At 39.2% G+C, this 23,396-nt stretch overlaps 1 protein-coding gene across 2 annotated transcripts in view; it reads left to right on the plus strand.

The window, feature by feature from the left end:
- The window catches only part of UACA (uveal autoantigen with coiled-coil domains and ankyrin repeats), a 94,100-nt gene extending 72,791 nt beyond the window's left edge, over positions 1 to 21,309 (plus strand). For both annotated transcript variants that reach the window (XM_042941535.1, XM_042941536.1), the window contains exons 11-19: positions 1,496 to 1,603; positions 2,140 to 2,172; positions 2,722 to 2,820; positions 8,425 to 8,461; positions 9,340 to 9,392; positions 11,189 to 13,927; positions 15,917 to 16,069; positions 18,158 to 18,223; positions 21,121 to 21,309. In XM_042941535.1, coding sequence (XP_042797469.1) covers positions 1,496 to 1,603; positions 2,140 to 2,172; positions 2,722 to 2,820; positions 8,425 to 8,461; positions 9,340 to 9,392; positions 11,189 to 13,927; positions 15,917 to 16,069; positions 18,158 to 18,223; positions 21,121 to 21,192 — 3,360 coding nt within the window. In that variant the 3' untranslated portion in view covers positions 21,193 to 21,309. The remainder of the gene's footprint in view (positions 1 to 1,495; positions 1,604 to 2,139; positions 2,173 to 2,721; positions 2,821 to 8,424; positions 8,462 to 9,339; positions 9,393 to 11,188; positions 13,928 to 15,916; positions 16,070 to 18,157; positions 18,224 to 21,120) is intronic.
- Positions 21,310 to 23,396: the final 2,087 nt, after the last annotated feature.

Here is a 23,396-nt window from a genome sequence, read left to right on the forward strand (position 1 = left end):
TACTTCTAACTCAAATTTTCTTGCTATTTGCTGCACATCTGCAGGTACTTCCTGCAATGAAGCCTTGAACCCTTCAAAGTCCTCCATGAGGGTTGGAATCCACTTCTTCCAAACTCCTGTTAATGTTGATATGTTCTTAATGGCATCTAGAAAGGTGAATCCTTTCCAAGAAGGTTTTCAATTTCTTTTGCCCAGATCCATCAGAAGAATCTCTGTCTAAGGCAGCCATACAATACATACAAAATGTACTGATTTTTTTTTATTTAAAATTTTTTAAAATTTATTTTTGAGAGAGCAAGAGAAAGCGAGGAAGCAGAGGAGGGGCAGAGAGAGGGAGAGGGACAGAAGATCTGACGTGGTCTCTATGCGGACAACAGAGAGCCCCACATGGGGCTCGAACTCACAAACCGTGAGATCACGACCTTAGCCGAAGGCAGATGCTTAACCGACTGAACCACCCAGGCACCCCCAAAATGTATTTTTTTAACTAATGAGCCTTGAAAGTTGAAATTACTCCTTGATCCATGAGCTGTAGCATGGATGATATGTTAGCAGCCTTCATAGAATTGAAGAGAGTTGGGGCCTTGCTCTGGATTTGGCTTATGGGAATGTTGTGGATGGTTCTGGTTTGATCTTCTATCCAGACCACTAAAACTTTCTCCATATCAGCAGTCAGTCTGTTTTGCTTTCTTATCATTCATTCGTTCACTGGAGTAGCCCTTTTTCCTTCGAGAACTTTCCTTTGCATTCACAATTTGGCTAACTGGTACAGGAGAGCCAACTTTGGGCCTTTCTCAGCTTCTGACATGCCTTCCTCAAGCATAATCATTTTTAGCTTTTGATTTAAGGTGAGAGACATGTGATTCTTCCTTTCACTTGAACAGTTAGAGGCTACTGTAGGGTTGTTAATTGGCCTAATTTCAGTATTGTTGTGTCTCAGAGACTAGGGAGGCCTGAGGAGAAGGAGAGGGGTAGAGGAAGGATCGGTGGGTAGAGCAGTCAGAACACACACACTATTCGTTGGTTAAGTTTATAATCGGAGATTGGCACAGGTCATGGTGCCCCGAGACAGTTACAGTAGTATCCTCAAGGATCACTGAGCACAGGTCACCATAACAAATACAATTAAAAAGTTTCAAACATCGAGAGAGTTACCAAAATGTGGCACGGAGACAAAGTAAGCAAATGCTGTTAGAAAAATGACACCCATAGACTTGCTCAGTGCGGGGTTGCCACAAACTTCCAATCTGTAAAAAACACGGTGTCTGCAAAGCACAGTAAAGCGAAGCACGGTAAAATGAGTATGCCTGTGTATGATTTCTGATCCGCAAATTTTAAATCATTTAAATGTCATCGAAACTATTGTGTATTTGGACTTAAAGCCGTTTTATAGATGTATACATCCATACGTGATAGCAAACTACTTTTAAAATTTTCTTCCATAAGAATTGCTCTTTTAAGGCCAGTCTAGCACCTGTTATCTTTACTATTTAAGGATCTGGAGATTGAAAATGAAGATTTGAAAGAGAGGTTGAGAAAAATTCAGCAAGAACAGAGAATATTACTGGATAAAGTCAACGGTTTACAACTACAGCTGAATGAGGTAAAGAATCTACATCATCTAAAAAATTTTTTAAATGTTTTACTACCAGTAATCGTCCTTGACAACAAATCGTTAATGATCGCCTGTCACATTAAGTCACCGTGCTAGATGCTAAAGGAGGTACAACCAGGTCCTTGCCCTTGAGGAAAGTTATATCTTACTGGGATCTTTACAGGAAACTTTCAGTGTCACATGTAAGAACAGAGAAATACTGTTGGTATTTCTGATACTGATAGCAAAGCTCTGAACTCTAGTGGGGGGCCCCGGGATTGGAGAGGAAGGAGCAGACAAAAGACGTGAGGAAGAGGAGTAAGTAGGAGTTGATAAGTGATGGGTTCTCAGGAGAATCAGTGCATCTGAGCCTGGTTAGTGGGAAAAACAAATGAAAGCTCAGACCACAGAATTGGTCACCTAGAGACGTGTGCTTCTTATGTCCTTGTTCCCAATCCTAAAGACACACGCTAGTCTTTTAAAATGATACTCGCCAAGTTCATGCCTTTTAATAACGAAAGTACATTTCTTCTTTTTAAATTTAGGAAGTAATGGTTGCTGATGATCTGGAAAGTGAGGTAGGATGATAGGTTTTACTTTAAAGATATAAAATCTTACGTAAATGGAAAATGGTACTGCTGGAGAGGTTTGAATCTTGAACTGAGTTGGGGATGAGGATTCTGTTTCTGGGTATTGCTTAAAGGGGAAAACAAAACGTACGTGTGACTGTGAAAATACACGTTAAGTACAGTAGCATGGCTTATCATAAACATTTTGTTGTCACTGCCTCTGAATGTCGGATTTTCTGTGAAACTTCTTATGAAAAGACGTAAAGTTCTAAACACTACAAACAAAATGTCTGAAAATAATAAGATCTAAAACAAACAACAGACATTTGAATTTTTCATAGTATTCTATATTATACTATATTTCTATATTCTATATTATACTATATTTCATAGTATGTGTTCTATATTAGTATACTTGTAGGAATTTTCAACTCTACTAATAGTTAAAAATACTAAAAAAAATTAAAGTAATTTTAATTCACATTTTCTGAAACCCATTTTTAACCCAGTTGCAAGCACAGAATGATTTTGCTCTGTATTTATTCCTTTCCATTTCAGAAAGAAAAGCTGAAGTCCCTTTTGGCAGCTAAAGAAAAGCAACATGAAGAAAGCCTGAGAACTATCGAGGCTCTGAAAAATAGATTTAAATATTTTGAGGTATAGAAAGCTTAAATAAATTATCTCATATAACACAAAATGGGCAGTGATAAGGAGCTTGGAGTCAGACTTAAATTTGAATGATCACTTTTTTCTTTATTGTGCAACCTCGTGCAATTCATTTAAAGTCTCTGAGCTTGCTACCGCTTTCGCAAAATCGGGGGGATTGTCCCCCTCTCCACAGAGTTGTTGTAAAGGTTAAACGAGACGCCTGAAATTGACCAATGTGTGCCTGGCATTCTCTTCCGTCCCAGTATCTCTTCCTAGCTTTTCTCTTTGTCCATCTTTACCTTTACAAAACTTCATACTTTTAGCTGTAAATATGCAATGATTATGATAGTGATAATAACAAAGTGTCATAAATGAATAGTATCTTTCCAGGCTTATCTCAGGAGTCTGCGTATATATGCCTTAAGTAGACCACTTTGGTGAGAGTAGTGTCTTAATAAGTCTTAGATCGTATACTCAACTTTGGTTGGATCAGTTAGCTCTTATGTTTTCCAAAGTCATGGTTTTTTAAAAAATTTTTTTTTGTTGAAATACAGTATACATTATAGAGTACACTTGTGAAAGTGTATATATGTTGAAGAACTTTCATAAGTCAAACACACTGAGATCAAGAAGCAGAACACCTCCAATACCTAAAAGCCTCCTCATTCTTACTTCCTGTCACTACCCACACTTCCTGCACCAACAGTGACCACTCTCCTGATTTTTAACTGCACAGGTTTGTTTTGAAAGGCCGTAATATATATTTTATAAATGTTCATCACGGGGGTCACTGAAGAAGGTGGCTGATTCAGTGTGAATCTTTTATCTTCATTGGGGAATAGAACTCCAAAGGACATAACAAAAGTAATTTTTTTCTTTGTAAATGAAACAAATGCATGTAGCTATGAAAAAAAGTAAAGACGTGGATGAATCTCACAGACATAATGTTGTGTGAAAGAAATCAGACACAAAGAGTACATGCTTCATGACTCCATTTTTATGAAACTCGGAATCCGACAAAACAAATCTGTAGTGAACGAGGTCAGAGTAGAGGCCACCTTTTGGTGACGGGTTACTGACTAGAGGTATGAAGAAGCTTCTGAGGGTGCAGGGAATGTTCTAGATCCGGGTTGTGATTACACAGGGTGCGCATATGCAGAAAATGTGTTGCACTGTGCACTTAATATTCATGTATTTTATGCCTCGATACATTGAAAAAAATAAAAGCATGTTTGTGTTTATATGACTGAATCCTGAAGATTATTCAGAGATACAGGTTTATAGGCTAATTTAGAACTAGTATAGTGGCTTCTGCCTTTCACATTTGAACATGTTTGTTTTTAAGGTTAATAGTGAAACTTGTAACAGTTAACAGCTCATAGCACCAACCATGTGCCAGGAACTGCTCTGTGCGCTTTGTATGCATTTCATAAACACATCGACTCTGTATGGTAGATTTTACTTTAACTCTGCTTTGTAAGTGAGGAGACTGAGGCATGGAGGGGCTCTATAAATAGTAAGTGGCAAGGCTAGAACTTGAACCCAGGCAGTCTGACTAGTTTTATCCTCAGTATGGCTTGAATGAGAAAATACAGTTGTGAATATAGGATTTTTGAAGTATTTATCAAAGTTGGATACCTATAATCGAGTACCATTTTTGTATTTTCTTCTACGAGCGGACTCTCACATCTTAAGACTAACATGTTTTTCTGGAGCTGTAGACAATCTTGGAGTCAAGTCTATAATTTTCAGTAAGATTATAATATATTATAGAAAAATAACACGTTTTTTCTCATAAAAACAATACATAATTTATTTTAGAAAATTTAGAAAATATTATTAGACTAAAAACAGAAGATAAACACACCTAGGATCCCAGCACTCTTAGTACCTGACTGATCTTTCAGAACTTGCTTTGTGCATAACTTGTGTTACATGCACATTCAGCCAGAGGTGGGAATATCGTTTTGTAACTTTTGCACATATTATAGTGGGGACATTTTCTCTAGTCAATAAATAATTCATTTTGATGAATTTTTACGTAAGAAATAAGTTTTTACTTTCAAAAAGAAAATTAGAGGGTCCATTTTACATGTGATCCAGTATTTGTGACAGCAGCCATTAAAAACTAAGAATGCTTTATTTATAAATATTGAATATTTACAACTGTGTCCTCTCACATGCTAAAAGTTCCTCCTAAACTGCCAACAGAAATGCTACATTATTTGTATATATAATATGTAGGCAGTTCCCTTACGTTTGTAGAAAAACATGGAAAAATATGGGTATTTTAGAATGAGACTAATTTTATGAGACAACTCATCAATCCATTTTTATGTGAGTAGTCAAGTAAAGGTAATAAACCCAAACTAAGTTTTTTGAACTCCTTATATGGGGATAGGCCTCTCCCAACCCATACATGTATAAGCCCATTTAGCAACTATTGCAAACTCTAATATTTAATATTACATCTAACAAAGAGCTTAACTAAGCCTACAGACATCTTTCCATTCCCTGGGGGCACTAAGGATTAGTGGATGTGGCATTAATTTATAGAACTATGGACCATTTTTATTGTGGTCACCTATATCACCTTGACACATAGCTATTAGTACTGATACAGATACACAAACACAAACTACGTCTGCACATCCTTTTTTAAATTGAAAATAGTTGACCCACAGTTAGTTTCAGGTGTACAACTTAGTGATTTGACAACTCTGTGTGTTATGCTGTGGTCACCACAAGCGTAGTTCCCATCTGTCACCATACAACACTGTTACGATGCTATTCCCTGTACTGTACCTTTTATCCCCATGACTTATTCCTTCCATAACTAGAAACCTATATCTTCCACTCTTCTTCATCTGTTTTGCCCATTCCCCTAGCTTCTCCCCTCTGGCAACCATAACACTGTTCTCTATATTTATGTGTCTGTTTCTGCTTTTTGTTTGTTCATTTGTTTTGTTTTGGGAATTTCACGTATAAGTGCATTTGTCTTTCTCTGTCTCATTTATTTCACTTAGCATAATACCCTCGAGGTCCATCCATGGTTTGCAAGTGCCAAATAGTTCTTGGTGTGTGTGTGTGTGTGTGTGTGTGTGTGTGTGCGCGTGTGTGTACATATGCGATATCTTTTTTATCCATTCATCTATGGATGGACACATGGGTTGCTCCCACACCTTGGCTATTGTACATAGTGCATACATCTTTTCAAGTTAGTGTTTTTGTTTTCTTTGGGTAAATTATCCAGTAGTGGAGTTACTGGATCATATGGTGTATTTCTATTTTTAATTTTTTGAGGAAACTCCATACTGTTTTTCATAGTGGCTGCACCAATTTACATTCCTACCAACAGTACACAGGGTTCTTTTTTTCTCCACATCCTTGCCAACACTTCTTATGTCTTGTCTTTCTGATACTAGCCATTATGATAGGTGTGAGGTGATATCTCATTGTGATTTCAATTGCCTTTCCATGATGGTTAGTGGTACTGAGCATCTTTTCATGTATCTGTTGGCCATCTGTATATCTTCTTTGGAAAACTGTCTTTTGAGGTCCCCTGCCCATTTTTTAAATTGGATTATTTGGGGGAGGGTTGGCTTGTATAAGTTCTTCCTGTATTTTGGATATTAGTTCCTTATCAGATAAATGATATATCATTTACAAATATCTTCTCCCATTCACTAGGTGGCTTTTTTACTTTTTTGATAGTTTCCTTCACTGTGCAAAGGCTTTTTATTTTTATGTGGCCCCAGTAATTTATTTTTGCTTTGTTTCCTTTGCCAGAGGAGGCATCTAGAAAAATGTTGTTGACGTCAGCGAGATTGTCGTCTGTGTTTTCTTCCATGAGCTTTATGATTTCACATCTCACATTTAGGTCTTTAATCCATTCTGAGTTTATTTTTTGTGTATGGTATAAGAAAGTGGTGCAGTTTCATTCTTTTGCATGTAGCTGTCCAGTCTTCCCAGCACCATTTGTTGAAGACACTGTCTTTTCTCCATTGTATACACTTGCCTTCTTTGTCATAGATTAATTGACTGTATGAGCACTGGTTTATTTCTGGGCTCTCTGTTCTGTTATGTTGATCTAGGTGTCTGTTTTTGTACCATTACCAGACTGTTTTTTTATTTTTTTTATTTTTTTTTAACATTTATTTATTTTTGAGACAGAGACAGAGCATGAACAGGGGAGGGGCAGAGAGAGAGGGAGACACAGAATCCGAAACAGGCTCCAGGCTCTGAGCTGTCGGCACAGAGCCTGACGCGGGGCTCGAACTCACGGACCCGTGAGATCATGACCTGAGCCGAAGTTGGACGCTTAACCGACCAAGCCACCCAGGCGCCCCGCAGACTGTTTTGATTACTACAGCTTTGTAATTTACCTTGAAATGTGGGATTGTGATACTTCCAGCTTTGTTCTTCTTTCTCAAGATTGCTTGGGCCATTTGGGGTCTTTGTGGTTCCATTCAAATTTTACTATTATTTGTTCTAGTTCTGTGAAAAATGCTGTTGATATTTTAATAGAGATTGCATTGAATCTCTAGACTGCGTTGGGTAGTATGGACACTTTTTTAAAATTAGTTTATTCATTTATTTTGAGAGAGAGTGCGTGTGCACACAGGCTGGGGAGGGGACAGAGAGAGAGGGAGAGAGAGAATCCCAAGCAGGCTCTGCACTGATAGTGAGGCTCAATCCCATGAACCATGGGATTGTGACCTGAGCCGAAATCAAGAGTTGACGCTTAACCGGCTAAGCTGCCGAGGAGCCCCAAGGTAGTATGGACATTTTAACAGTATTAATTCTTCCAGTCTATGAGTGCGGAATATCTTTCCATTTGTTTGTGTCATCTTCAATTTCTTTCATCAAGGTTCTTAGTTTTCAGAGTATAGGCCTTTCACTTCCTTGGTTAAATTTCACCTCTGTGTATCTTTACTCTTGAAGGTATATGTTTCAGTTTGTTTGCTAGATTCTGACTTGAAAAAAAAGGAGCAGTTCAAACACACTTCAATTCAGAGTACCTAAAATTTCTCTTTTATTCTCCTTTTCCTAACCGACACATTGACGGATTTATTACTAACTGTGTGTAGGTCTGTGCCTCAGTTTCCTTTTCTGCTCTCTGTCTCCCTCTGCCTTCCAAAGTTTTCTGTATTTTATAAATTCTGAAAAAAGAGGTTACACTAATATTTCACAGGCAGTGAGGCAGGGTTCCCGCTCCCAACAGGGGTAAAGTCAGTACTGGACGCACAGGTGGCAGCTTCTTCCTTTTGAGGTAAAACAGCAGCAAAGAGCATGCGCTGAAAGTTGTTGTAGTTCATTTGGGGCTCGGTTGTTTTTTTTTTTTTTCTTTTGAGCAATAAAATTTTTCCTTGGAACACTTGGCTGCTTTTATTAAAATGCCTAGTGAAGTAGTTTATTCCCAACTGATCTCTCTAATTGTTGCTAGTGCTGTGACTTTTTTGTGGTTTTAAAGTAGAGTAATACTCGGGAGAAACAAGGAATGTTGAAAATGTGGTTTTAATGGTTGGATCATTTAGAACTGAAATAGATACAGAATTTAACAAAATGAAGCAATATTCACCCAAATGTTTTAATTTATGCTTCTGATTTCAGAGTGATCATTTAGGATCAGGAAGTCATTTCAGTAACCGTAAGTATGGAAGCATAGATTATCATTACTGTTCACCCAGTTCGGACAAGGGAGAATGTTTACGTCTGTTTGTTTTGTCTAACTGTATATGCCCTTCTTGCTGCTAAATGTCAACTACTTGTGTGTTAAACCTCAACACATCGAAGCAGGAAGAGGTTAAGATGACTGCTGTAGCCTCTAACAGAAAATCTGGTAATCCTGAGGCTCCGATTTTCCCTAGCCACTTGTATTTTTAAGTTGGATATTGCATGAATGGCCAAACTTACCTTGTTGATTAGTAGATATTTGTCTTGTGATATTTGGAGCTTGTTTTTTATTAAAAGAAAAATGACATAGTTTTCTCATTTGGAGAAATCTTTGGATATAGTCTCAATGCAGGGAAGCATTTTAAAATGAGAAGTTACATAAATAATTATTTCTTACTTAAGAGTATATGTAATTAGTATTAACTTCGGTTTTTTGTTTGCTAGTTCTAAAGAATTTCTCTACAAAATCCATTTTTTGCTTCCTAGTAAATATTAAATTATCCTTTAAGTACAATAGTAATGTTTATCCCGTAAGTTGTAAAGAACACCATTTTTATTTTGACTGATTATAAGATACATATTTTATAATAATCATGTAGCTTATTTAGTCTAACAGTCTTATATATTTCTAAAAACCAACTTAGTTTCTACTCAGAACAATATAGATACTTCCCTTATGTGTCTAGAAAAAATAAAGAAAAACAGGGGTATTTTAGAACAAGGATAACTTTATGTTTTAACTCATACTTTTCTTTAGTTTGAATAAGAGGAGAGATAATAACACCAAATTAATTCTTAGCCTATTTGGTATGAGTATTTCAGTTAAGATCTCATTTATTTGGATTTATGTAGGAAAAGAAGATATGCTTCTCAAACAGGGTCAAATGTACATGACAGATTCACAGGTAATTGTTTTTTAATTAAAAATATTTGTACCTTTTTAAAAAGAGGAAAACAGTATTGTATATTAATTGAATACGAAAATGGAATACAGAAATTCAATATACATTGAATAAGGCCTTCATTTTCAAAGAAAAGTTGTTCTTGGTGTTCTGAGTTTAATAAAAGCTGATAGTACTGTTTCTGGTGCCCTCTAGAGTGTTTTGATGACAGTAGCTTAAATAAGAGATTTGAATTACAAGTTCATTGTCTTTGATAGTAAGCCTCGTTAACCGTGTTCGGTTAACGCTTCATATTTACCCATATAAAGGGGAAGCCAACTACGAGTAATTCAGAAGTCATTTTTTTGGACTTTGAAATGTATTTTTCCTTGCATTCCAATATATATCCTGTGTGTTGGAAATTCACCTCAGAATAAGGAAAGCTTCCAAGAGGTAGTGTTGTCTGATTTTCTAACCTGTTTATACTGCTTCCGGTAGATACAGGTTTGCATTGCATGGGAAGGTCAGCACTTCCCATGGCCTGAACTGATAAATATTTGGGCTTTGAGAGGCCCTTTTACATACCATCATTTATAGGCAGAGTGAGTTAGCCTTTGTGATGTCTAAGATCACTTGAAGCTGGAAAACTCTAAGATTCTAAGTTGAGAAAATGAATGTCACCTGAGAAGTATTTAAGATTAGATAAATATTGGATTGTAATAAAGCAAGTATGGAAATTGTAAAGCTGTGTAAGTAATTGCTAAATTATAGTAGTCTTAGTCTAAAGATCATTGGTAAATTGAAAGGGAATTTAAAAGCAGACTAAAGGCTGCGAAATTATTCCATGTTGTTAATTTTCTTCTTGATCCAGGGCAAGACAGTGTAGATTTAACTGAACAACAGTAAAACCTGCCTGTTAAAATGGTGGAATGTATTCACAGCACATAGCTTTTATCCATGAGTTAGTACTTGTAAGGAGCCCTTGCTGTAATAGGCTGTGTGGGAAAAAGTAAGATAATTGAATTTAGTCTTTCATGGTTACATGTTCTATTTAGGCACTATTTCATGAGAAGTTTAATTATACTTCTTTTTTGTGTCAACTCTTAGTGGAGGAATAAGATGTCAATAAAATTTTGTACTAAGATCACATGTTAAGGTTTACTTTATCCTACTTGAGAGGAGAAAACTGCTTTCTTTCTTTTTTTGTGAGTTAACTAATATTCTCTCGACAACTCATGCTAGCTGTGTTTATTTTGGTGCTGTTTTTATAATTTAAAGAACATTACATTGGAGTTAACAAGGATATTCAGAAATTATATAGCTTCTTAGAAGTTAAATAATATATCATTCTGTGAAATTATTTGCAGATATAAAATTGCCATACTTGTTTTTATTCAACGGTTTTGATGACTGTCTTCAGAATTGGAAGTTCTAAGCACACTGTGTGCCATAAAGCATAGAAATAATAAATGTGTTTTGATAAAGTTGATATCACTTGTGGGTAGTTATTGTGAATGGAGAAGGGAAGAGGAAATGGTCCCCAGAGGCCACAACTCTTTTCCTTCTTTGTTCTGCCAGAAATACACTTACGGTGAGCAGACTTTCAAAGTATCCCTGCTTGAGAGCATTTTAAGGGAATCATACCCAGAATTGCTTTTCTTAACCTCAAAAATCAGTACTGTATTTTTCCAATACGCTAGTCTGAAAACCCCTTGACTACTGATGATGTGGGAATCTAGAAGTTTGGCAAATAAGTAAATGTCTTCTTTAGGCTTTTGTGATTAGTGTCTCTTTTTTTGTTTGTTTGTTTCCCCTTTCAGTGTACATCCCCAGGGGTGCCGGCCCACATGCAAAGCAGGTCTATGTTAAGACCGCTGGAGCTGTCCTTACCCCATCAAACCTCATATTCTGAAAATGACATTTTAAAGAAAGAGTTAGAAGCAATGAGAACGTTCTGCGAGTCAGCAAAACAAGACCGACTCAAGCTCCAGAACGAGCTGGCTCACAAGGTGGCCGAATGCAAAGCTTTAGCATTAGAATGTGAACGGATCAAGGAGGACTCAGATGAGCAGGTAAAGCAGTTAGAAGACGCATTGAAAGATGTGCAGAAGAGAATGTACGAGTCGGAAGGTAAAGTAAAACAAATGCAGACACATTTTCTTGCCCTTAAAGAGCACCTAACAAGTGAAGCAGCTGCGGGGAATCACAGACTAACCGAGGAACTGAAGGACCAGTTGAAAGACATGAAAGCAAAATACGAGGGCGCGTCAGCAGAAGTGGGGAAGTTACGAAGCCAGATCGGACAGAGCGAGATGCTGGTAGAAGAGTTGAAGCGGGATGCAGGCAAGCTGGTGGAAGAGAACAAGCGACTGCAGCGGGACTTCAGTATGTGTGAGACGGAGCGAGACAAGAAAGGCAGGAGGGTCACGGAGGCGGAAGGCCAGGTCAAAGAACTGTTGGCCAAGTTGGCCCTTTCCGTTCCGACGGAAAAATTCGAGAGCATGAAGAGCTTGTTGTCAAGTGAAGTCAATGAGAAGGCCAAGAGAATAGGAGAGATGGAAAGGGAGCAGGAAAAGTCACTTAGCGAAATCAGACAGTTGAAGAGAGAAGTTGAGAATTGTAAGGCCAAGCTTGCTCAGCACGTCAGACCGGAGGAGCACGAGCAGCTCAAGAGCAGGCTGGAGCAGAGGGCGGGAGAACTTACCAAGAAGATCACCGAACTCACGTCGAAAAATCAGACGTTACAAAAGGACGTCGAAAAGGTGTATCTGGATAACAAGCTCCTCAGCCAGCAAGTCCGTAACTTAACAAGTGAAATGAAGAGTCATTACGTTCCTTTACAAGTGAGCGAAGAAATGAAAAAGTCGCATGACGTCATGGTCGGTGAGCTGAATCAACAGCTTGTAGATGTCACGCAGAAGTACACGGAGCAGAAGATGGCCATGGAGAAGCTGCTGGTGGAGAATGGCCGTTTGAGTGAGAACGTCAGCCGCCTCGAGACCGCGTTCGTGCCTCCTGAGAAACACGAGAAGGAGGTCACGGCTTTGAACTCCAGCCTTGCTGACCTCAGACAACAGCTCTCTGAGCTTCACAAAAAACGTGCCGGAGACCAAGAGAAAATACATGCACTCCTGTCCGAAAACACCGCGTTGAAAAAGAGCCTGAGTACTCAGTACGTGCCAGCTCCAGCCCACGAGGAGATTAAAGCCGCACTGAGTGGCACCCTAGATAAGACGAACAGAGAATTACTAGATGCGAAGAAAAACATCGAGGATCTCAGTCGGGAACTTGTAAAAACAAAAGAGGAGAATGAGCTACTCAAAAGAAACCTGGAGAACACTCAGAACCAAATGAAGGCCGAGTACATCAGCCTCCGAGAGCACGAGGAGAAGATGGGTGCCGCGAGTCAGAGCATGAAGAGGGTACAGGATGACAGTGCGGAAATCCTGGCCAACTACAAGAAGGGCCAAGAGGAGATCGTGACGCTGCACGCAGAGATCGAAGCCCAGAAGAAGGAGCTCGACACGATTCAAGAATGCATCAAGCTCAAATATGCTCCAATCATCAGCTTCGAAGAGTGTGAAAGAAAATTTAAAGCGACAGAGAAAGAACTAAAAGAACAGTTATCCGAGCAGACACAAAAATATCACGTCAGGGAAGAAGAGGCCAAGAAGTGCAAGCAAGAGAATGACAAGTTGAAGAAGGAGATTTTCACTCTTCAGAAGGATTTGCAAGATAAGAATGTTCTCCTTGAGAGTGCTCATGAAATGGAAAGAGCGCTAAGCAGAAAAGCAGAAGAGCTAAACAAACAATTCAAAGACCTGCTGCAGAAATACACGGAGGTAAAGACCGAGAAAGAGAAGCTGGTCGACGAAAATGCCAGACAGACTTCGGAGATTCTCGCAGCCCAGACCCTTCTGCAGAAGCAGCATGTTCCGTTGGAACAGGTTGAGGCCCTCAAAAAGTCTCTGAACGGCACAATCGAGAGTCTCAAGGAAGAACTGAAGAATAAGCAAAGATGTTACGAGAAAGATCAGCAGACAGTGGCCACCCTGCATCAGATGCTGGAGAACCAGAAGAACTCGTCGGTGCCCCTGGCAGAGCATTTGCAGGTTAAGGAGGCATTTGAGAAGGAAGTGGGGATCATCAAGGCTAGCTTGAGGGAGAAGGAAGAAGAAAACCAAACCAAAACCCAAGAGGTCTCCAAACTCCAATCCGAGGTGCAGAACACTAAACGAGCATTAAAAAAATTAGAGACGAGAGAGGTGGTTGATTTGTCTAAATATAAAGCGACAAAAAGTGATTTGGAGACCCAGATTTCCAACTTGAATGAAAAATTGGCCAATCTGAATAGAAAGTACGAAGAAGCCTGTGAGGAGGTTTTGCACGCCCAAAGGAAGCAGCTGTCTGCAAAGGATGAGAAGGAATTGCTCCATTTCAGCATTGAGCAAGAAATCAAGGACCAGCAGGAACGGTGTGATAAGTCCTTAACAACAATCACCGAGTTACAGAAAAGAATACAGGAATCTGCCAAACAAATTGAAGCGAAAGATAATAAGGTAGGCACCGAGCAGGCGGCACGGCTTTGCGTCAGGAGCCCCCGCGAGGAACTGCCCGAGTGGAATAGGGCCCCTTTACCACAGCATCCCACAAGACAGGTTTCCAGAAGCATTAGCTGCGGGACCACTAAATGCCACCTTTCCGGTTAGTCTACTGGTGTGCAAAAAAATTCAGAATTGAGAAAATAGTTAAAGTCACACAAGCAAAAGCATTTCTCCTCGGGTTTCCTCAACTGGCATAGCCAAGAATTGAGGAAAGATGAGGAGACTCCAGGTTCACTTGCCTCAAAAGTGGTCAGAGTCCAGTGGGTTTTAGGGTTACCTGAAGGGTGATTGAGGGAGAGGAGGAAGAAAGCTGTGTTTCCAGGCTACAAGAAACAAAGGACACTGGAAAGCACCCCAGACTTGATCTTGGCATTCACCCACACCAGTGACCGAGCCCTCCAGTTCCGTGTACATTTTGTCCTCATAACTTCCCACAGACTGGTCTCCGCACCCAGAATGTCCTGCCTCTCCTTTCTACCGAGTTAAGTCCTACGCGTTCCTTAACGCCCACTTCAACGCTTATCCTCCTTCCTGAAGCCTTCGCTATGCACTCTAGCCTCCCGTGAACTGTTCCTCTTCTGAAATGTTAGCGTTGCCACTATTCAAGACGTAAATATTACTGTGTCAGAGTTAGGTGCTCGATCTTCTCAACCAGCTATTCAGATCAGACGGTTTGCAACTTAAGCTTTTCTTCTCATTCATTCCCATGGTACAGTTTACACAGTAGATGCTTTCAGTATTTTCGAAACTGGTGGTTGGCATAATAAAGTGTGTACTGTGAGGATGAGAAATCAGGGAGATTGGGTGCATTTTTATCAGTTCAGTGAGCGATGATTAAATGTCTTCTCTATGCCAAGTTCTGGGGATACGGCGGCAAATACACATCCCTGGCCCTCCTCAGTGGAGAAGTACAAGTACTAGCCTTCTGATCCATCTGTTCGTGTGACCCAGAACTTAAATGCTCGCACCTTGTTCAGAAGGTAGTTAGGAATATAACAGTGTATAATTATAATAGCAAGTTATTAATAACTACTTACAATTATTGTCATTTATTGAGGATATACTAAGTACCAGGCAGATATTTATGATTGCGTTTGAGTTTTTGAAGTGTTTATTTATTTTGAGAAAGAGAGCATGAGCATGAGCAGGGGAGGGGCAGAGAGAGCGGGAGAGGATCCAAAGCAGGTTCCACACTGTTGGCACAGAGCCCGACATGGGGCTCGAACTCATGAACTGTGAGATCATGATGCAAGCCGAAATGAAGAGTCGGTCGCTCAACCGACTGGGCCCCCTAGCCACCCTGCATTTGGTTTTCTTAACTGTTAAAGAACTTCTTTCTTTCACTGATAAGGGAACTAAAGCTCATAAAAATAAAGGAAATTAGCCAAGCTCAGACAGCTAATAAATACCAGATCAGTCTGACTTGAAATAAAAAGGTTTTGCTCTCTCTGGTAAACGGCCTCCTGATTTTTTTCCCTCTTTAAGATAAAGTAGTCTAAAATCCTACCTTCTTGAAATGAACAAGGCACATAAGTTCATGCAAGGCTTGTATGAGCCGCGCCTTTCTTTTCAAACTTTGTTGGAGGGAATGCCCCACGAGTTCCTGTGTTTCAGAGAGCCTAGAAGGTGATCTGTAGACTTTCATAGGTACTTAAATATTAAGAATAAGAAGACTGAGGTCACTCTCAGACTTTAGGATATATATTTATTCTCAACTTAGTAATGCTTTTGCAAGGAATTTACTGAGAGGAACTTAAAGCAATTAAATTATGTATTGTATTATGTACTGTTGATGACAATCTCGACAGTATTCATTCCTCAATTTTCTCGTGTACAAAGATAAATTTGGTTCCTCGCGGAGTGATTTTGGTGTAAAGATGTTCATTAGAATCGCATAAGTGAATAATATATGTTTCTCCCATACCTTTTCTCTTTGTTTACAAGATAACCGAACTGCTTAATGACGTGGAAAGACTGAAGCAGGCGCTCAGTGGCCTTTCACAGCTCACCTACCCGAGTGGGAGCCCCGGCAGGAGACAGAGCCAGCTGATTGACAGCCTACAGAGCCAAGTAAAGGCCCTGCAGCAGCAGCTGGCTGTGAGTACCCTGGCCTGGGAGGGCTTCGTGCTGTACGTGCGGGGTTGTGTTCGTTTGCTTGTGAATGTTTATGTAGAGCTGGGATTGATTCGTGGCTATGCTGAGATCCAGGAATGGAATCATTTTTGCCAGAAGTTACTTACGCCCGTAGCAGCGGTATATTTGGTGCCTACTATATGCCACGCACTACACTAAACATTGTACGTACTTTAGCCTTTATCTTCATCACGGCCCCCCCCCCCCCCATTTGATTCTTAAGGAAACAAAGAAGAAAATACTTGATGCTTGGGGACATACAGCTGGGATTCGATCCTGAGACTGGCTAACTCCAGCTCTGGTGGTGTCTTCCCAGCTGCAGCACACTCTTTAAAATATCGGTCCGCTAAACTAAGGGAAGTTTTTAAAATATTTTCTACTTATGAATAAAGGTAGGCATCCCTCTGGTTTTATACCTTATATCCTTATATAGTAAGAGAAAACACCTGGAAATATATATATCCACATACGTATCCTATATGCATATATGTATTTCCTTTCTATATTAAAGAAAGCAACTGGGGCGCCTGGGTGGCTCAGTGGGTTGAGCGTCCTACTTCAGCCCAGCTCATGATCTTGCAGTTTGTGAGTTCAAGCCCCACCTTGGGCTCTCTGCTGTCAGCCTGTCAGAACAGAGCCCGCTTCAGATCCTCTGTCCCCTTCTCTCTGCCCCTCCCCCACTTGTGCTTTCCCCCAAATAAATAAATATTAAAAAAAAAAAAAAAAAAAGGAAAGCAACTGGATTGAGAAACTGAACACGGGAGCTCAGTTCTAAACACTGCTGTTTAAAAACCAGGTGACGTGGAACATTCCCCCTAATCCTCGGCTACCTTATCCATACAGTGGAATAGTAAGAACTGATTACTTATTTGTTTGCTTTTTTAATCAAATGAGGTAATATGACATACATGGAGATGCTAAGTAAAACAGCCCAGTCAAATGTAAATTGTTACTAAAAATTTCCTATTTTATAGGAATTGGTTATGAGTTGTTTTTGAATAGAAGAAAGCTCTTTTTGTAAGTGTTTGTTTATTAATACTCTGGCCTACAGATTAATGATGACAGATTATTGATTTGGATCTTATCAAAAGGATCTGGTAGTCCCTTCAATAATTGGGAATATTTGTTTCTTATTTATTATATTCATGACACTGTGCTAAAACACTGTCAGGGATAAAGAGAGTACACAGGTTTTGTCCCAAGGAGTTCTAGGTAATTAGAGAAGCAAAATTTAGATCCATGAAAAGTGAATTAACAAGATAAAAAATGTCATATACAGAGTTGAGAATAAGGTCCCTGGCTATAAGTGATATGAATTCATAGGAGGGAAAGATCACTGGTGCGATAGGAGCTAGGCCGAGAGGAAGGGAATACCTGGCTGGAACTTGTAAGATAGTTGGTGTTTTGGTAGGTGAATGGAAAATAGAGAATCTTCCAGGCAAGGGAAGTAGTTTGAAGAAGGGCGTGGGGGTCGAATGTGAACGGTGTCCCCAAGGGGCCGTAAAAGCTGATCAGCCTGGCTGGGAGTGGAAACTGTATTTGTGGCTAGATTGTCCAGGCTGTGGAGAAGTTTGAGGAGTTTAGATTCTCTTTTATATGTAATGAGGTTTCTCCCAAGGTCTTTGAACCAGAAGTGATTCCAGAAAAGAGCTGCCTTCATCTTGGAAGCATGATCGGGAATAAAATCTAGAGACAGGGAGACAAGATTGGAAGCTTTTGCAATAATCCCAAGGATAAACTGTTAAGTATCTGGATAATTTCGTGGCATTAGATGTGAACTAAGGCAGTAATTTCATGTTACCTAGGACAAGCGGCATTGCTTTCGCTATGAATGTTTCCACACATTGATTAGGAAAGTTTAAACGATTGTTAATGCTGTGCAGTTTTGCATCCGGTGGGTCCCAGGTGGTTTGTTACAAGACGTGGCAGGAGCACTTTAATAATATTGCCATTTTGTAGTGTCAGGCCTGAAGATGGCATTGTCACAAGCCTCCGTGTGTTTGAAAACGTGAATGCTGATACTCTGATCTGTCCATCTTTCCACATGTCTAGGATGCCGACAGACAGCACCAAGAGGTAATTGCAATTTATCGGACACATCTCCTTAGTGCTGCGCAGGTAAAAAACGATTTCTCCTCTGGCAGAGATACCGTTTTATTTTTTAATTTTCTTTATAAAAATGCTTCTGTTTTTTTGATTCCAATATCGTCAACATACAGTGTTATGTTAGTTTCAGGTGTACGATACGGCAATTCACCAATTTCATATATCACCCGGTGCTCAACACAACACGTGCACTCCTTCATCCCCATTTTAGAGAAGATCATTTTTTTATTTTCAAGTAAATGTATGTGAAAGTCATTGCTGTGTAAAGTAGTTGTATCCCATATGCTTATTTTAAAATCATTGTGTTTTTTTAAATCATGGCTTGTGTATCTCCCAGAGAAATTTACAAAGCTATATGGTAACACAACATCTTAAATGTAGTGTTCTCTCCATCTGCTTGTCACTCATTTTATAGACAGTTTGGCAACATACGATGGCAGCACATGTTAATGGTATTGCTAGCTGGAGATAATGCCTTGACATCCATACCTGGCTGTCAGCTAAAGAGAGTGCAAAGGACTTCACTGTTTCTTGGTAGCTCAGGAGTGTTTCTTTGAAACGTAGAGAATGCTATAAAAGCGCAAAGATGACAGGGTGTGCACAAAATTGTAATAATGTAAGAAAATAAACTGGTTCTGTTTGGAGATTATCAATAGTATTTATTTAATGTGGCTTAAATTCAGTGAAACATCAGATTAAGAATTCCCTCTTTGGGGGGTGTAATGAAAAGGCTCCTCTTTTAGAAGAATATATCACACTGAGAAACTGTTCAGCATGTGAAGAATACCATACTTAATGCCCCGTAGAAACCCTGTGATCAGCAATCTCTAAAATTCTCAGAGTAGATTTTTCAGGAAGATGTCCTGAAAGAGGCAACGTTAGAATGGCAGGTGAGATACATTAGGAATTGTTCAGGATTTGAAGTATTAGGCGACACTGTTTACCAAAAAAGGCGGGGTGGGGGGGGGCGGGGAGTTGTTGCGAGAAAGCTTCCAAGAAGGTCATTTTTTAATAAGAAGAACTAGGTAAAATAATAAAAAGAAGAAACTTTACAACATCGAATTCGTAAAACCAAAAAGCCTTCCTTTTCTATAGGAGATGAGGGGAAACAAATGTAAAAGCATGAATGGTATGATAAGAGGAAGTTTGGCTACTTTCTTTTGAGGAGCTAGAAGATAAGCTGGGATTTGAAAGTACAGCTGACCCTTGAACAGTGGGACGTAGGGGCGCTGACCCTACACAGTCAAAAATCTGTGTGTAACTTTCGATTCCCCCAAAACTTGACTACTCATATAGGCTCTCTATTGTGAGGAAGCCTCACCAGTAATATAAAGAGTCAATTCACATGTATTTGGTATGTTATATTTACTAAATACTGTAGTGTTACAATAAGAAGCTCGAGGAAAGACAGTGTTACTAAGAAAATCAAGGAAAGAGAAAATACACTTATAGTACTGTACGGTATTAATCCAAATAAAAGATCTTTGTGTAAGTGGACCCCCACGGTTCAAACTCATGTTGTTCAAGGGTAGCTGTACATTGAAATTGTTAGAGAAGACCGTTGAGGGACAGCAGAGTGGGAACTTTAGGAGGGAAATGGTAGACAAGTGTCGAAGATGTGGATAAAGAACTCATTCAGATCTGATATCAGCCAGGAGAGAAAGAGCATGAAAGACACCACAAACTGTCAAGCCTTTCAACTCTGTATAGTGTATGCTTCCAAAAGTTGAAATCCTACTGACTCCTAATGAAACCTAACAAAAACAACTGGCATCAGAAATTGTCTTGCCTTCCGGCATCATAAAGTTAACCAAGAAATTCAGTGTAGTCAGCCATGGCTAATGTTTGAAATTTCAACATCCCATTCTTACAGAAACAGATTTTGGAAGCACAACTTTTTATATGAATGGGAAGTGTTAAGCTGAATTCTATTCAAATGTCCAAGCAAAGAGAAGGGGGCCGAGGGTGTCGTAAGCCCACCATACTGACTCGCATTTAATCTGCCCCTTGCCATCTTTTTAAGTTCAAAATGTTTCTTCCTAAATATAGATGACTAACATTCACGTAAAAGGCTCTCCACCTCATTGGTAATGGGGGAAATCCAAATAAACAGGGAGGGACCATTTTTTCACCTATAGGATTGGCAAATATTAAACAAGATGAGCATCTGTAGCATTGGCCAAAGTGTTGTGGGAAATTGGCATTTATACCCTGTTGGTGGGAGTGTAACGTGTTACAATGCCCGTAGAGGGAAGTTTTGTAGTGCTTTGCAAAATTAGCAATGGAGCCTTGCTTTTTGACCCAGCAGTTTCTTCTCTAGGAATCTGCCCATGAAGATGGGAAACCCCTTAAACGCCCGTCGTTTGGGGGAACGAGTAAAGAAAGTACGATTCATCTGTACGGTGGGATGGTATCCAGTAACTTAAAATAATTAGAGAAATAGCTTAGGAAAGACATCCGTGACATTAGGTGAAATGGCAAGTTGCAAAATGATGTGATCTTCCCTAGGATGAAAATATAAGTATGGGGGCTTGTCCATTAATTTTTCTAATTACAAAAACGTTTCTCAGCAGAAGCAGAAAGAAAACTTAACGTGTAGCTGACTTCGCTCACTTATGACTTACGCCGCCCCTATTATCTGAGCCATTATTAAAAAAGAGAGAAGGAGAAAAGTTTGTCCATCTGTCTTCTGATAATAAGTGTTAAGAGCAGCTGGTTTGCACTGCTTTTAGATTGACTTTTTAAATTTCCGTCGCAGAGCTCTGCTGTCTTTTCCAATAAATCCTTTAGAATATCTCTGCAATGATGAGGCTTTAGCATTTGGTGAATCACAGCCATTTAGGCCTAATAGAATTCTTGTGTCATTGAAGAGGACGTAAAATATTTCTCCCTTTCTTCTTTCTCTCAAGGGTCACATGGACGAAGACGTGCAGGCGGCCTTACTCCAAATCATACAAATGCGGCAGGGGCTTGTGTGCTAACTAAGCAGCCTGTGCTTCAGCTGCTGGTGCCGAGCCTTCCGTGTGCAAACCCACAGCCTTTCTGGGCCCTTTTGTGCTAGTATCATTGAAATAAAATATATTTTGTTTCATCAGCAAGTTTTTTTTTTTTTTAATTAGATGGGGATGTTACTGAGTTTTTCAATAGCAATTCAGATCTTATAATCTATATATGTTAATTTTATGGTGAGGCAAACAATGTAACACTTTGCCTCGGGTTGGCTACGTATTTTTAAGCCGTCGAGTCCCTAATAAAACATAAGCCATCTGTGTAGGTCCATATGAAGAGGCGTTAGGCTGAAATAATTGTTTAAAGGTTTCTTTCAGAGAAATTAATTTGGTTAAGTGGATCAAAAGATCTTTCAGGCCTTCAGCTGAGCCACGAGAGCCTAACGTGATTTTAAGGAATATGCATCATAACTTGGCTGGCCGAGTTGCGTTTTTTATTGAAGTAACCTAATGAGTGCCTTTGACTTCTTTTGGAGGCACAGATTTTTTTCTTCTAACTTTTATGCCTCTTTCAATACATTTCTTTTCATAAATGGTGTACTGTACTAAATTACATTTAGATTAAAAGCAGACCAGCATAGAACATATCAGGAATTTCTAATCCGATGGCCTCATAATATCCACAACAGTATCTTAATTTTTTACTCGTGGTGATTTTTTTCTTGCCACAGTATTTAGAGAGCTATGATAGCCGGTATCCTAGATTTTTCAAAGTATCAAAATTCTTAGGCTTTTTTTTTTTTTTTTAGCAATTACTTTGACATTTGCTACTATAGTAACCAAACACTCATTATACATGCATCCTCCAAATGTTTTGCACTTATTTATAGGAAAATTGCACTAATGAAATTAATAATGTGAAATGCAGTTTTCTTGCAAAATTAGAGAACTAATTTTAGAAAACAGATTTTTAAGGTTTCAGATGAAAGTGCAATAATATAGTAAACTGTAAGAATATAGATCACAAGGAAAAAATAAAATTGGCCACGTTTTAGTGAATACTTTATTGTAACCAACCATTTTTATTAACCACATCTCATTAAGGAAAGTTTATATGTTTTGTTGCTTTTATTAATATTTTGTTTTCCATCCAGATTGAAGATTACTAATTCGACTGTTAGCAAATAAACTGAGCCAATGAATACTTTCAGCCAGATTTTCTTTCAATCGCAAAGTGTGCCTTAGCAGTAATCTTTGAGCATCCTGAAAGATTTGAAAGATTTCTTATTTTTTGGAATTTTTTTTTTTTAAGTAATCTCTGTGCCCAACGTGGGGCTTGAACTCATGACCACAAGGTCAAGGGTTGTGTACTCCACCGACTGAACCAGTAAGGTGCTCCCTGAGCCAAACTTTTTAGCCCAATTCTGTAAATAATAACAAGGACAAAGAGCCATCCGAATAGCTTCTCCCCGCAGAAGCCATCAGATTTCTTCAGTGTAGAAACCACAGTGAAAAGTCAGAATTGGATTTCTTTTTAATTCTTTAGTTATACACAGTTTACACGAGCAGTACACAAATTCCTTGGTTTTATGCTTAATGTTGTCCTTCTGCATGAAGTCTGTTCCATGAGTTTTATGTAGGTCTCCTTCGAAGCTGTAGAGGAGAGAAAGTTCTTACTGAATACTCACACTTTCGTCTTGTATTTTCCTTATTAGAAGTGGGAGGGGAAACTTGTGTGTACTTTATTTTGTCTTCAATCACAAATAAAATGTTTTCTGTGGACTACTGTTTTTGAACATCCTCGTAAAAGATCTACAAGGCCAATTACTCCATGTGCCGCTTTGGAGAATTTGGTGTAGAGAACGATGGGGTCCACGTACAGACAGGTGTTACCCATTTTCAGTCCTCCGTGGAGGGTGGAGTAGTAGGTCGCCTCCCTGAATTAATCCTGTTGTCTCCTTCACCCACTTTTTGATATCAAAGGCAGAGACTGCATTTACAACACTGAAGGTTAAAGCTTTTTAGAGAGTAAACAAATGGAATATATATAGTGGGCAATGCTGGCCTCTCTGCCGGTCTGTGTTCAGAAAAACAATAACATCTGAACTTAAGAAGCGAGAGGGAGAAAGATCGGTTGTGTCCAAGATGGGCGTGCTTTCTGGGAGACTCACCAAATCCCTGTCGGGGTGTGTTCCTTTGTTGAAAGCTTTATTACTCTTCCCCTGTTCAGTTTTATT

This window comes from Panthera leo, chromosome B3 (assembly GCF_018350215.1).
Source record: "Panthera leo isolate Ple1 chromosome B3, P.leo_Ple1_pat1.1, whole genome shotgun sequence".
In the NCBI taxonomy this organism is placed as follows: Eukaryota; Metazoa; Chordata; class Mammalia; order Carnivora; family Felidae; genus Panthera; species Panthera leo.